The sequence below is a fragment of the Salarias fasciatus genome, chromosome 19 (genome assembly GCF_902148845.1).
Source record: "Salarias fasciatus chromosome 19, fSalaFa1.1, whole genome shotgun sequence".
Taxonomy (NCBI): Eukaryota; Metazoa; Chordata; class Actinopteri; order Blenniiformes; family Blenniidae; genus Salarias; species Salarias fasciatus.
The window spans coordinates 5,149,950-5,165,952 of record NC_043763.1 but is presented as its reverse complement, the minus strand read 5'-3'; the positions used below and the strand labels follow the sequence as shown (position 1 = coordinate 5,165,952).

General features: G+C 45.5%; 1 protein-coding gene across 3 annotated transcripts in view; it reads left to right on the top strand.

Annotated features, from left to right (window-relative positions):
* Positions 1 to 16,003, top strand: part of LOC115406351 (regulator of G-protein signaling 6-like) — a 41,627-nt gene that overhangs the window by 12,354 nt on the left and 13,270 nt on the right. For all 3 annotated transcript variants that reach the window (XM_030116321.1, XM_030116320.1, XM_030116322.1), the window contains exon 3: positions 14,318 to 14,417. In XM_030116321.1, coding sequence (XP_029972181.1) covers positions 14,318 to 14,417 — 100 coding nt within the window. The remainder of the gene's footprint in view (positions 1 to 14,317; positions 14,418 to 16,003) is intronic.

The following is a 16,003-nucleotide window of genomic DNA, read 5'->3' as shown; positions in this document are numbered from 1 at the left end:
TCTATCATTCCAAGCACAGCATTTGAAAATAAGAGAAAATTACAAACATAGATGTGAAAAGTTTGGAAATTACTGTTTTAGAAACAGTAGAAATGTCTTTTCACATGTTTCAAGAGCAATACGTAAAGATTGTTGTGTACTTTTTTAAATGATTTTTGTGGTTTAAATTGAGGTAGTCTACATTTAGTTTTTCACAAAATTCTTGAAAAATTTCCCATTTAAAGCTGATGGGATTTTCGTAAAAAATACTCAACAATTGAGCCTTCTGCAAAGTTTAGCTACAAATTTCCTTTATCTTTAAATTTTTTTAAATGCATACTTTTTAACTATTACTGCTACTTTATTGATACTTTTTTAAGCTCCCACTGCTTCTTTATTGATATTTTTTCACTAATATACTTTATTGATACTTTTTAACTCCGACTGTTTTTTTTAATTGATACTTTTTAGCTATTTCTGGTAATTTAACGATGCTTTTTTAAAGTTACTGCTACTGGATTGATATTTTTTCACCATTAGTGGTCCTGTATTGATACTACTCAATTAATACTGGTCCCTTATTGATACCTTTTAGCTATTACAACAACTGTTTTCTGAACAATTTTCCATCTTAAATATGAAATTGTGACTCATCAAACAGGCGATAATCACAGTTTTATGTCCGGATGTAGAAGTTACAATGCTAATAATGTGAAATGACTTTTTAAAAAAAAGGATATACCTTCATTATACACAGATTTACCTGTTGATGCTGCTCATTAGAAGATCTGCAGAGTGTAAACTCACTTATACAAGCTCGTCAATGTCCGATTTTCCAAACTTGGTGGACACGGCGATGCCTCGCTCTCAGATTTATTCTTCTGGTTTTCTTTCTGAATAATGTTTTATTCATTGCTGATGATAGTAATATCCTGATTCCAGAGTGCTCACAGCTGCTGCTGCTGCTTTGTGGGACATAATAAGACGATTGTGATGCATAATGCCGTATGAAGCAGGTGTGGCCGAGCAGATCGCCTCCGCCGTCCCTCGCTGAATTACGGCCCGCTGCCACGAACAGATTGCATCCAGCCGGGGAGAAAGCGCAGAAAAAGAGCCTTCGCTTCATTTTGAGCTGTGTTGGGAGGATATCGGATCACAAAGCGTGGCCGGGCTGCCTTTCTAAGAAGCCTGTTCAATAATTCAGTGGGGGTGTGAGGGTTAGGCTGCAGATTCTGGCTTAGCAGATGTAACAGATGGTTCGTTTTTGGTTTCCCCGAGGTGAAACTAAAGAACAAGATTCACTAGAAAGTGAAGCTGCTGCGTAGCCGTGCATTAGCTCTGTTGGCTTTAACGATGTTAACTCAGCTTTATCTTTAACTTTAACTTGAAGATTGTGTTTGTTTTTAATGTGTTTGGGTTCAGTCTTTAGCAGAGATGATGTTATTGTGGTGGAAGTCGTTTACTCATCTGGCCTGCCGTGACTTTCACACGCAGACCTTAAGGCTCCGTTTACAGGACAACGTTTCAAGTGAAAATGCGTCGTCTGTTCACACGGAAACAGCAGAAGAAGAAAAAAAAGTTCCATCTTGGCAGCTGTTTTCATCAAGTTGCATTTTCAGCGACTCCAAGCACCGTTGTCATGGAAACGAATCCCTGAGACACAACAAGTATTTTCCTTTTTGATTTTTGCTTTAAATTTTGTTTTTCACATAAAAAAAAAAGCATTTAGAAAAGTGAAATCAGAGAAGTAATGAGTGCAGTCCTAGATGGTGTCCAGCTTCGCCGTCCCTCAGTCACTCAGTATTCCAGGCAGCTCGGCTCGGTCACGTATCCTGTAATCAAACACAGTCTGGTGTGGTTACAGAAGCGTCCTCGGAGTGAGCGGCGAGGGGAGGAAGAGGATGATAACAGTGCGACGAAGGCCAGACGTCTCCTCTGACAGAGAGGGGGAGTCGGCCCCCCTCGGGGGACTAAGTGCAGCAAAGCACATTACAAGTGTGTGGCGCTGCCTGCCGCCCTGTGGCACTACGAGATGAGATTTTACCTCCACATGTCAGCCCAGCCGCCTGAATTTCATTACGCGTACCTGCGAGTTGGAAGTAACAAGGCTTTATTGCCGGCGCCGTGAATTTGTCATCCAGTGAGTAACGCCGCCGCTTCCGCGCGGCTCCTCGCCACACTCGAGCCGAAAACCGTACGAAGGAATATCCCCGCCTAGCTTTGTATTGCACGTCAGGATATCTGCGAATGTGCGCTCTTCACCGTCCCTCCCGTTGCACAGCGGGCTGTTTTCACCTAGCTGTTACGGTAACACTTCTCACACCTAAAAGCCTGTCAGGAGCCACACACACACACACACACTCAGGTAATAGGGGCATGAGATCTGCAGCAGCAGCAGCAGTGTGTGGGTGACAGAAAGCGAAGGCGCCTAATGATACACAGCGGAGTTGTGAAAAGCCCTCCTCTCCACCGGCAGCCACGGCTGTAAAAATCCACGCGTCTTTGAAGGTCAAGGGCTCGTCTCACCTCCTGATTGCCGGCGAACGCCGGAGCACGTAAGGAAACGGGCGCTGGGGATCATTTGGAGCGGAGGTATAAAATATGCAGGGGATTGAAACACAGCGTCTGTCCCTGGAGGGAAGGAATTAGGAGCAGATGGCGTTATAGAATCATGACATTAAAAGAGAAAGAGAAAACCGAAGCCTTCCTTTAGATCCGAACTCGGCTAAGCTGATTAGGATGTGACTTAGCTGTGAAGTGCTGCTACATGCTAAACACATGCACACATTACGGCTTTAACAGGCTCCTAATGACGGGCTAAAGCTCCTGTACGTGTTGTAATGGATGGGGCGAGCGCGGATTGCTGCTATATGCTATTATCATAAAGCACATTTTGAGCTTTCACATACCTTCATTTTACTCACATCAGCCGTCTCTCATCATCTCTTCAGCTGAAGGGTGAGCAGCTTTTCCACTGTGTTGAAAGGTCTGTTTATGAAAGGGATTTGCACATAAAGTCAAACTCGCTTTAGTTCATCTGCCACAGGCAGCATATTGAAAGCTAATTGGACTGGTCCAATAAAAATAATATTAAGCTTATGACATATTAGCTGTGCTGCTAATGGTGCTTCACGGTGTAGTTAGCTTTCATCGCTTCATCTCTGATGTGTCACCTCATGGCGTTATGTCGGCTGCTCTTATTAAAAGTGCAATTTCAGCATTACGCCTTTTTACTCTGCAGTAGATTCACCCCTGCAGTTTGTCTTTGAACTCTATTGCATCCTAATAAATGCTAAAAGATCTGAAGCGTTGTGGAAATCGGTTCTCCGATCACACGATCTGCCTCTTTTAGCATGCAAGCTTCATGCATTCAGCCTACGGCTTTGAGCGTCGCTGATCTTTATGAATCAAATGCGTAGCTGTGTTTTCATCTGTGCCTCAGTTTATCCTCAGGCCCTGTTTATACGATGACGTTTCAAGTGAAAACTTAAGGGAGGAAAAGTATTTTTGCCTTTTCCACAGTTTAGTAGAGTTGGAACACTTTGCATAAACATACATTGGGAATCGTTTTTTTAAAAAACTGGTTCTGAGGATTGCTGTGTAAACAGAGCCCCAAAATGCAACAAAAGTTTTGCATTTTCACTTGAAAATGTTGTGTAAACAAGGCCTCGGTGCTGCTGATCTGCTAATCACATGAAAACAGAGTGAACAGTAATCAGATCAGGGACATCACTTTATTCAAATGCTTCCGTTAAAGGTACAACATGTCATGATTTAGCTTATAGAAATAAATGTTGTGCTGCAGGTCCACGCGGTTTCATTTTTATGTCTTGTTTCACTTCAAGATGGCATTTTATGGGGTGAGCATATTGTTAAAAAGAAGATACTCTGTCCAGTTTGGGAAATGCTAGCTACTGTCAAATATGAGCGTTTTGCTCACCATACCGCAGTAAGTCATCTTTCCAAGCTTAAAAAGAGAGAGGAAAGCTGCTGACATAGCTAATGGACATAATGAACACGAGGTCTTGGTAATGATTAGCTTAGCAGCTACTGCGCTAACAGCAAACAGAGCCAGAGAGATCAGACTGAACAAACAAACGTCTTTGTCATCTCTAAAGAGATCCGACTCTTTCGTGAGCTGGTTCTGGGCCTGCGTTTGACACGGCTGGTCTTTAGTTAATGCAGAACGTGGACTCCCTCGCTTCGCCTCGCCTCTGCAGCGAGACGGTCCGTCTCCTGTGTCTTGAACATCAAGAGCGGGCTTGTGGTCCCGGCGAGGGACGAGGCAGACCTGGGCTTGACGGCTCCTCGTTCTCTCCCCCTCGTCCGTGCGACCCAATTACCGCCGGGCCCGGAGGACAGGGACCGGCAGGAGAGACGCGTCAGGGGACGCCGCCGACATCAAAGATATACAGCCGGTCCTGAGGTTTCACCACCTCCAACCAATTTCCTGCAGAAAATATTGCAGGATTAGTTGGTGCATCGCCACAAAAAAAGACATATTGATCAAAACAGCAAAAAGAAAACGAGGCAGGCTGAAAGCAGAAGTCAAGATTGCCTCTCTTACAGACATCGACATGGGGGAAAGAATTGCTTTTCTGAGCCACCAAGCACAGCAGCAGAGAGATTTACGCCCCGATGCTTTGAACACATCCTCAGAGCGGCACAATGTTATCCTTGGCCCTCTCACGCAGCGACGCCGTCGCCTTTTCATCCCCAATCTCACATTTTAGCACAACAGCGAAACATGTCGGGGCTCAGAAGCGAGACTTCGATTCCTCCTGTGATTGAGAAACTGGAGGACAGCGGCGGAGACGTAAAGAGCCGACAGAGAAGCCCCTCTGGACGGACGCTGTGAAGCTGACAATCGAGCAGCAGATGCTCTCTGTCTGTCAGCCTTCTCCACGCCGATCCGTCGCATCGCACCTCGCCCTCCTCCGCAGGCAGATCGCCTCCCGTTGCTTCTCTCTCCTAATTACAGAGCGGCGGCTGGAGGGCTGGCGGAAGCAGCCGGAGTCCAAACCTTTCCAGGGTCCCACAGGCACTCAGAATGCAGGCGCTGTCAGAGGTGTTTGCATTGAGGGCTGCGTCCCTGCATGTAAATGACTGCTAGGTGGAGATCTCGGAGGTAAATCTTGCAGACGAGTGAACTGCGGGTTGTTTGACCTTTTTTTGACTCGCTGCTGCGCTTGAGGCTCATTTATGACACAGCCGTCGTCGGTGTGGAAGGTCACCCTGAGATTATGTGGTGAGAGAAAATGATTGCTTGTAGAAAGAAACCGGAGCACTGTTCTTCATTATTTTTTAAACGCGACTGTGTTAATGATCAACGATTACCTGAACACGCGTTTTAGCCTCTGACTTGACGATCCGATGTTTATCGAAGACTCAGTCAAAGACGTGTATTGGAGGTATTGGCTCTTTTGCATCGATCCGCCCATCAATAATGATCAAGTGGTACTAATTGTCAGTGACTTGTGACACATGTGAGTTAATGGTGGCTTGTGCTGCTCTCCATTTCACACAGCCTCGGTTTTAGAAGCGGCGCCCCCGGTATCGGAGCGGGGCACTTTGTTTCAGAGTGGACTATCTGTTCAGGAGGAGGAGCAGCAGACTCCTGTTTTTCCTGCACTCAAGCCCTTAGCAACCCGTCAAGTATCTAACAACAGGACTTTATGAGAGAAAGGGGGGGGTGGAGGGGGTCTTTTTTTGTCCTCCTTGAGTCTCATCAGCAGGAAGGTGACTGGATGAGTCACTGTGGTCTGCGGTGGGCTGGAGTGCAGCCTGTGGTAAACATCCAGCTCGGGAGGATTCGCCTTTGATTTCCCAGCGTCTCATTTCACATTGAGTGGAAGGAAAGAAGCTTGTTAAAGTCGTCTTTCAAAGAAAAAGAAAGAGTCAGAAAGCATTGACAGTAAGATTATCCCCTCCATCCAAGGAGCTCACTCTGTAATTGTAATTTGGCCGGGCTGGCGCGCTGCCCGATGCTGGAGCCAAACTCCGCTAACTTTTAATTGCTTTGCCCGTCTTGCCACAAACCCGCGCTGACGTTAACCCCTCCCACCGCCACGAGGAGATCCTCTGCTGACCTGGACGAGCGGCGAACGTCCTCATCAACACTCTGCGTCCCAACATACGGGCCTGATTGGATCAAAGCGGAGCCGAGCCTCGCAGCCACACACTTCTGGATTTTCCCCCCGCGGAGCATCCAGCTGGACGGACAATCAAGCAGCGGCTAATTGGGCTCTTCATACGGTCTTGTATACCTCTGGGTCTTTTTTGTCAAGACAGGGTCTCCATTGTTTTGCGGCCACTTAAGCCGAAGGGACCGCCGATGCCGGGGATGTGATTAAATTACACGAGCATCCGACTGCCAACACCTGACCGGAGCAGAGAATGCTTCTGATGATCGGGACTTAATTGCCGGAGTTAGTTTACAGGAACAGATGTGGACATGACGGCTCTTTTCTGCAGTGAGTTATGATCATGTTCGCTGACAGGATCGCAGATTGCTCCGTATCGCTATAGCTGTCTATCCTCAGAAAACCTCAAGAGTCTTTTATTTTATAACCAGGACTGTCAAAATGTTCGGAGTTTCCAAGATCCCACATCATGATGTGACGTATGAGACAGAAAAGTCAAGATCGACCTGTTCAATTTCGTTTATGTTCAAGTCCCAACAAGAGACTGGAGATTTTAATCAACCATCAAAGTTTTGCTACAATTTCAAAGTGTTGTAAAAGGTTCTGAGTACACCGAGGCAACACAGTAGAGCTCAGTGAAGCTCAGAAGATCACTGGTTTGAATCCCGGGAATATCGAGAGACTTCAGGCCTCATTAGACCCACTGTTGGCCCTTGAGCAAAGGCCCCTAAACCCCACAAACCTGCTCCTTCAGCATGTTCCTCTTTACAGGCATATATTAGTCTACACTTAATTAGTTATTTGGATTTTTTTTTTCTGTTAAAATTCTGTGAAATAGAGTGAGCCATTGGAACACTACAGCTTTTCAACGACGCCTCCCAGTGTAAAACACAGCGAGCTGTTCAGAAACGAGGTACCTCATCAGTGGCTCCTGTTTCTCGCACCCAAAATGATTTCACTTTAGGCTTCATTCGGGAAAATCTGAAGATCTATCTTAGATCCGTTCAGCCGCAGTGTTTCTGTTCTGCTCACGGTATGCTCATGCTGCTTTGCTCGCAGTAAGGACGTTTCTACTCTCCCTAAAGGAAACAGTCATCGGTGAGAATTTAAAAAAAATAAGGCTTTCTGTGGAGTTTTTAAATTTCCAAGGTCATTCTGCTTCCTTGTGTTTAAATGGTGAGACAAATTTAGTTTGAGACTCCTTATTCAAGCTATGCAAGTGCACGGGAGTTTACTTTTCTCTTTTTGCAGGCTTATCTCCAAATAAAACCAAGAGAGAGTAACTAGAATTCATTGTCTCCACTCTCTACAATTAACTTCAGAGCATTTACAATCCATCGCACTAATGATTGCAGGGATTACATATGAAAGCCACTGGCAGAGTGGGGGAAATGGCTTCACTGGTGTGTAAAAAGCTTTATTTTTTTTTTTCACTTGCAGGACCTGATGAGACAAACAGTTGTTTATTGCAGGAAAGAAAAGACTTCCCCTGCAGGGCCTTCCTGTGGAGATGGCAATTTGGAGCAGAAATGCATCGGTGGACGTGTCTCTGTCCGGACCTGCTCGGCGCCTCTGTGAGACGCAATGTCAGGCGTAGCGGGTGATTTTGATAACGAGGAGGTGCTGCCGCAACTGTCTGTGTTGTTTTTGCGTCACGTGACCGCAGACGGGGAGGCGCTTCCTTCACACGTTGGCTGCGGAAGCGGGCCAAGGTTCCGCCCGTCACCCTCGCTCTGGCAGGGCTTTTCCAGCCACCAGCCCTCCTCCACCTCCAACCCCCACCCGGGTGCCACGTCCAGCCGAGACGCTCTCAAAGCTTCCTCGTCATGACTTGGCGTGCTAGGAGAGTTGGATGGTGATGGTGGCGGGTGGGGGTGGGGGTGGGGGTGGGGGGGTCTTCTCTCTCCAGCAGGCCTGATTCTCACCTCCCTCCCCAGGGCAGCACGCGCCAGCTGGAACCCGCTTAATTATGCACCCAGTATGGCGCGGAGGTCAAAGTGGCACTGGGAGAAGCATTGCGAGACAGGTCATGTTCTTTGGAGGAGTTATTTTTCACCAAGTCAACATGAGATGTGCACAAATTCGGTTTGAGTTCCGGCACGGCCGCGATTCAGTCGAAGTTAATTGTGATCGAACTTTTCCAAAAAGAAAGAGCAAGAAAAATCTGTTTTCACTGGAAATATTGTTGTGTAAACGGGGTCTCAACCAGATTGAGCCTGATTTACTCAGATCCTGCATGAAGTGTTAAATTCAAAGAGAAATGAGTTTTCAGTTGTTTTGCAATAGCAACAAAGTAAAGCAAAATAAAGTCTGCATATAAAAGTCATGGGGAACGGAGAAAATGCTGAACTCTGTCATTAATGTCTTTTCCTCAAGTTTCTTTATGCTGTTTGGAACCTTTAGACACATTTAAAAGTAAATTTCTAACCAGAGGAAAAAAATTGAGTGCGTGTTTTTGTGTGTGTGATTCAGACGGGCGGCTCGGCGCCGCTGCAGCAGTTTTTGTTTCCTCTCCTTCGGCAGACAGTTTTTTCGGCGTGCGGTCCGATGTGCCTCGACTGTCGATGAGCGTCCGAAGGAGCGCTCGATACGTTGACCTCCAACACGTTTACAGTGGGAATTAGGCCAGATTACAAATTCTAACCTTTCAGTGGATGAAAACCCTCACCGTGTGGGTTTGATTCATCTGTGAATAAACGCTGCATCCACGCTAAGGTCAGGCACTGAATAATCATCCTCTAAGATTTATTCATATTCATATCTCCTTCTGACTCTTGCCGTGGCGAGTGTCCGGGTCAGGTGTTGACTCTTATAATGAGAGCAAATATTTTCAGAATCTCCACTGAATTTCAGACTTGTTTAAACTGATCCTCTAACTTTTAAGGCTGTTGTGCTTTTCTCTCTTTTTCCCAGAAGATCACAAAAAAAAACGTAAAAGAAGAACAGGTTGTTTTTTTTCGGTGAAGTCCTCGTATGTCTAGCTTGTCTTAAGAAGCTTGCTGGTTCGAGTCCGGTTCTTTTTAAATGTCATTTGACCTGATTTACTATTTTCTGATATGTTTTCACGTAGCGCCTCCTTCCAGTCGGTATGCACGCCGCCGTACGCTCGCCGTTGACCATAGGCCATGTCGTGTGCCGCCACACACTCCAGCTCGCCGTTAATGAGTGTATATCAGTCATACTATAATCATGTTTAGCATGCCGCATCGCCGGTGTGTGAGCCCCAAAACTCATTAGCATGTAGCATGTAGCATGTAGCTCGACCCCGCCGGATCCACATGAGCTAATGAGCCACATCGGACGAACTCTGCTGCTCCAAACGACTCCTCCTCTTCATATTATGGCAGAACATAGCTCATTTTATATTTTTTAATAATAACAATACAGCATATTCTGATACTGAATATAGAAAACTAAATTTTTATGCAATAGAAGTGAACAAAATGAAGTTAATAGAGAAACTGTGTCATTTATAACATCAAATAAGTTCCAAATCTTTGGTTTCAAGTCTAATTTGCTCTCACATTCACCCCCATTTGTGCTTTTATCACAGATTTCAAAGGGAAACTTTGCTGAGATTGAGACTCTTTCATCCGGCAGCTCTGGGTAATGCGTCACAATCGCGTCCGGGCCTCACATCTCCGTCTGGGCCGTCACCTGGACAGCAGCCGACGGGCTCCGTCCCGCTCCTCTGATGGCTGCTGAATCTTTTATGGCACTATTACTGCCTGATCCATCTTTTAACAGCGCCGCTCTCATTCCTGAGGACTGGGCCAGTTTTTAATAGCCTCATCTGTGGGCATTTTTAGCAGAAAAGGCACAGAGTTTCAATTAATGGAAGAAGGGAATGTTTTCTCACTAACAGACTGTAGCTCTGGCTTCATGGTTTTTCAGCAATGCTCTCATTTAGACAGATATATTCTTTATCATTAAATCCTGGTTACAGATTCGGACTTTTTAAACCTTATTACTGCTATTAGTTGCCTTTTTAAAAGTATTTTATATGTTATATATTATATATGTTACATTCTAACATCATACAATGTGATATCTTAATATGATTCTGTTATAATTGACTTGTATATTTAATCAATATACAAAGAGGCAGCTTGAAAAATACATTTAGAGTGAACATGTAGATCAGGGGTGCCAAACATGAGGCCCGAGGGTGAAAATCGACCTGCGAGAAGCTCCGATTCAGCCAAACCGACAAGAAAACTAATTATTTAGAGGAAACCACAACAGAAAACTGAGTCCCGAGCTGAGATATCAGTGATGCTGCCATGAAAGCTACTGTAGCTAACTAGCATTAGCATCAATGCTGCAGAAGAATTTTTTTTTTTTTTTTTTTTGACATTTCACTGCATTTTGCACCAGAAGGTTTTAATAAAGTTGTCTTTAAGCTGAGACTAGAATCATTTTCAGTAGTAGTTGTTTGGTTTTGTGAAAATACAGACATTTTTATCACATCTGCTCTGTGCCACAACACAAACTTAAAGTTAAAAATGAAAAGGAGCTGCTACGTTGTGTTTGACACCCCTGATGTATGTGAATAAAGAGCCCAAAAAATAAAAAATTGAAACTGATTTAACAGAATATCTACATATATTACAAATTTATATTCATTGCTGCATTCTTTTTTGTAATGTTTCAATCATAGAACAAAAAATTTAGCAAAATTTTGCACAAATCCAGCTCATGTGTGAGTTTAGAGGAAATCAGTATGAAGCTCCTCGTGTTTCCTGCCCCTCAGGTGAGGCTGTACTCGAACTGAAGTGATAGACCATGAGGAGGTGAGGAGGTGAGGAGGTGAGGAGCCCCCCCCCCCCCCCCCCCACACACACACACAGGTCACACCTCCTCTCCTCACCTCCTGCTTTGACCTTGAGCCTCCTACATGCGCCACACAGGCCGTTAGTGCTGCTGTCAGATAACACATGACGGCGCTCGCAGATCGACGTGCGCTCATGCGAACGTACATCAACAGCGGCGGCGGCGGAACGCGGCGCTCTCCCGATAATCATTCACGGCAAAGTGCCGTTATCGCGCGCCGCCGGCCTCCGGAGGAGCCTCCACGCCGAGGCGCAGCGCCATTAGCCCGAAACATCCAGGAGATACGGCGGAGCCGAGCCCAGAGCCGCCCTGCGGGGAGATAATGAGTTCTCCTTCTGTAGGCGTCCAGGGTCCAAGTCTTCCATGAGAACAGAAGGACTTAACCCGTCCATGTTGCCGCGTCTCGGGGGGGATCGGAGGAGTCCTTCGCAGCTGGATCAAGCTGCGCGCATTTCAAAGCTCGGCCTGTTTGTTCTGATGGTTCGTCTTCAGAGGAGAGATTGTTGTTGTTGTTGTATTTTCTCTATTTTTTGTTTTTTTTACTTTTATGGAGCTAATCCGTCGTCCTGCTGATGGCCGCCCGTGTAAAACTGTCTAGGGCGAAGCCGGGCCTGAAACACCAAGGCTGTGTTAGCAACTCGGAGGGCAGATTGCAGCTCTAACCCCCCCCCCACCCCCCCTCGCCTCCTGCGAGAGATTTATCAACACTGTTCAAGCAGTAATTCTCCACAGTGGATGTTCAATAATTCATGCCAAGACAATCTCTCAGCCCTATGGTGAGAGACTGGTAATTGTCTTCCTGTGCGATTCTCTCTCCCTCTCTCTCTCTCTCTCTCTCTCTCTCTCTGCATTATGTGCTTCATGCACGTCGGCGGGGTTTGTTGTGGATTTATAGGGCATGTTTATGAATCATCCATTTAAAGCTGTGCCAGGCGGGATGATTACCTCTGATTGTAATAGCGTGAGTAAATGTGGCGTGGCGTGCTGCACTCCCCACACGTTAGCCTTCTCTCGCTTGCCCTCCTTTCAAATCCTGGTGGACAACGCGTTCCGCGCGGCTCCGCAACGTTAACACACACCCGGTCCAGATATGGACGATGAGGGGAGTTTGTGCCCTGACGTCTGCAGTCGAGCCAGCTGGAATACTTAACAAGTACACACAGCCTTTCTCTGGCTGTTCAGAGTCCCTGTCATGTAAACATTTTCCACATTTTGGACTGGATGGAAAGTCACATTTCTATAGTATGCATACGACTGATCACTAGAGTCCTAATTTTGTGCACAAGTGTGGAATACGTTTGGTTTTATGTGTGCAGTAATCAAATACTATGTCGCGAGGATGAATTATATTGTTTAATATGAAGAAGAAGTTCATGCCTGTAGAGGCATTCATTCGCCCAGAGCTCTAAGTATAAATGTGTTCAGTGAAACCGGCCTGGCTTTTTTAAACAGGGAACAAGCTGTAAACACAAGCATCTTAATTCAGCGTTTTCCAGCCTGTCTGCCCGCCTCAGTGGAAGGATGGAAGGAGTCGGCCCGCAGACAGGCGGTGTTAAATGATGAATGAAGGAGGCAGGAGAGGAACCGGCGTGCGGAGTTGGCGGGGACCGGTGCCGAGGCGCTGCCGCCATTACTGGCGTCCCGAGGACCGGGCAGGCCGCGGCGGACTTTGCATGGGAAGAAAAACATTTAAACAGACTGATTTGGAGTTGATGGAGCCCTCTATCCGAATCCGCTCAGTCATGCCTCAGCCTGTGTGTTTTCCTGCAGGTGCATGTGAGCGTGCACATGTGAGAGCATCTGAGTGTGCAGCCCCACCAGGCAGATGGTTGGGGATCCATAAAGAATTTAACAGGCTGCACAGCAGAACCAGCGGTTGCTCTGCTGCTCGGTTCTCTGCTGAAACACAGCTTTATTTTTCTTGATATATATATGGAGTGATTTGGAAAAAACACACCACCGATCAATGCAGCAGTAACAGCTGCAACAGACCTGATCTTCATCTTACCAGGGAATTAAAAGTCACATCGATTTTAAAATTAATTTATTATAAAATGATATTGCGTTTAATAATTACAACAAATTTCAGGAGATTTATGTGAAAATGGTGCTTGGAGCTACTGAAAACTGAAAGTATTTACTTATTCATCACTTATGTTCATTGTTTTTTACTCCAAGGTTATCATTAAATAACATTTTGCATCGATTTAGCGGCTCCATTTCTTGTAATAAGCCACGTTTTGGCCCATACCTGCAGTGATTCTGTTAACTTCTACTTGCACACTGTGGATGAGGATGAAATCACGAGGAGCACGCCACAGATCCACAGGATCTGATCGATGGATGTAAATCAGGAAATCATTTCACCGTCGTTATGATAAACCTTGACCTGGACCAGATGGTTCCACCATAACGTCTGCCTTCATAATACAGGAAAATATTCTCCAGTACTGGAATGTTTGGTGACTTGTGGATCACTTTGTGCATTTGTTCTGGTTTTGGTCCACAGACCTTATGTTAAATCAGTTGAATATATGCGAGTTATTAAACAGGAAATGGTGAAATAAGTGAGATCTTTGGTGTGTTTCACACCACTTTTTAAGAGGCTGAGTAATCAGCAGGTGACAGCGTAGTGATACATTCATTTTTAAAGCTTTTAAATATCCTTCAACAACACTTTAGGATTATAATTTTCGCTCTCACGCATATTTTAGCGAGTGCTTTTCGAAGGTATAAATGCATTTCCGGGGAAGATCATTCAATTCAATGGTATTTCATTCCGTTTCATTTCTCTGAACTTTTCTCTCAAACAAAAAAATCTGATTTAAAATTATTGTACTTCTACATATACTCATGAATGATGCATTCAAGGACTCAGAATGAATTTCTGTGTGTGTGTGTGTGTGTGTGTGTGTGCTGTTGTGAACGTGCTGGGGAGCGTTCTGCTGTGTGGGACTAATTTTAGGTGTGTGCTGTGTGAAGTGTGTGGGGCTCTGTCTCCTCTGGAGGTGTGATCCTTATCCCGGCCTCTGGGAATAGCAGCGACAGATTTTTCAATTGTCTGAGGCCTCTGACCGGAGACCCTGTTACAGCTAAATAAATCCCCCCGGTGTGCGGCTGCACGGACCCGCAAATCTCTGTAAAAACTGCTCTTTTCTCCAGACCTGAGACCACAGACGCTTCTGTCTTCGGTTTCTGTCTTGAGAAAGAAAATCAACCTGAAAATCCAGAAAATTCACCTGCTGTCACTTTAGACAGACGATAATGTGTTTTAGGAGCAGCTTTAACTCAGACGCTTCTCCTGACTTCCTCTGCTGTGCCTTCAGTCGGAACTAAACTCCCTCCGTCTCTCCTCTCCGCAGATCGAAGACATCGTTACTCGAATACAGGACGAGAAAGCAGGAGGCGTACCTGTGCGCACCGTCAAGAGCTTCCTCTCCAAGATCCCCAGTGTGGTGTCAGGTTGGTGTTAGTACTCAGATGTGTGTGTGTGTGTGTTTGCAGATTACAGTAACTGTCTGCGTGTGACTGCTGGTGTCCGTCGGCTGCACTGTGAGCCAGCGGACCAGTTTTCACTGGGTGAAAACATGGAGCCAGACTCGGTAAAGCGAGTGTGACCTTTTTCGGCTCATTCAAATTGCTGCTGCCGTGGTTTGGGGCGGATGATGTCTCTGCCAATAAGACCTTGGTCATTGAGGAAACAGCCTGTGGTGTGACGCTGCCCTTATCAGCAGCGCCGAGAAGCTGCTGTCCTCCTCCTCCTCCTCCTCCTCCTCCTCCTCCTCCTCCTCCTCCTGCTGGACGCACTGTACCGCTTTGTGTTTGTGCCCGTGTGCGAAATGAGTCACCAGTGTTGGACGAGGGGGATGCTCCCTCCCTCCCTCTCTCTCTCTCTCTCTCTCTCTCTCTCTCTCTCTCGCTCTCTCTCCCAGAGGCTCACTCTGAGTCACTCCTTCACACGGCTCCCCGAGGCCTGACAGCCTCGCCAGCTCCCTCTGAATCCGCCGACAAACACACAGACAGACGAGCTCTGCTGTCCAGGAGCCGAGGGAGGACGGCCGACAGCAGACCTGTTGACATGAGGCTCTGTTCTCACCGGTCCTGGTCTGGACCAGAGGACCACTGGACCATCATTTATCCAATGCCTTCCAAAAAAAAAAAAAAAAAATTGAAGCAGAGAGGAGAAAATGAACAAATACTCTATAGATAGACAGAACTCGATGCAAGCAGAGTTTTTTTCCTCACAAAGACAATAAGAGTCTACATCTGGAGAATGATTCTATATTATAGGGTGAACGATGTGCCTACTTTGCAAAAAAAACACCACTGAAAGACATCATTAACTCAATTCAACATGATGCTATAGAAATAAAGCACAATACAGTACGTGTCTTTATTTCTACTGTGGTTATTACTTCATTCTGTCAAAACATTAAATCTTAAAAGAAAACTGTGTTCTGAACCGTCATTACACTCGTATGATGGTTTTCCTCAATGACATGGAATGAAGACAGTCCATATGAAATTTAATATATCAGTTTGAAATAGAAATTTGACCTGGAAATCAACTATTCTAAAGTTTTAGTCTATCGTCTGAAGCTGAAATAATTTAATATGCAATTCCAAAGTAAAGGTTCAGTGTGTTTTTTTCACAAAATCAAACATTATCCATGTGCTTGGTTCACGAATATCTTGTGTTAAAGTCTGTTGAACTGCATACAAGACATTAAAAGGTTCAAGTGGTTCACATTTACACTGCAGCTTCCTGAAAATGTCTACAGAGCAACGGCAGAAACCGATAAAACCAATGTAGTTTGCGTGTCTGGCCAGTAGTGGGTGCTGTCTGTGCTTCCCATTTCAAGTTTAAATTTGAATTTTGCACCAAATTTTAGCAAAGGGTCAGTAGATCTGATCCAATGAGTGTAAAAGTGTCCTCAAAAGTGGAAACCAAGTTTTTTGTTGCGTACATTCAGGATAAGAAAACGTCATACAGATCTGAAGTGTAAAGATGTGGATGAGATCTGCAGTTGATGTTGATTTTGGAATCA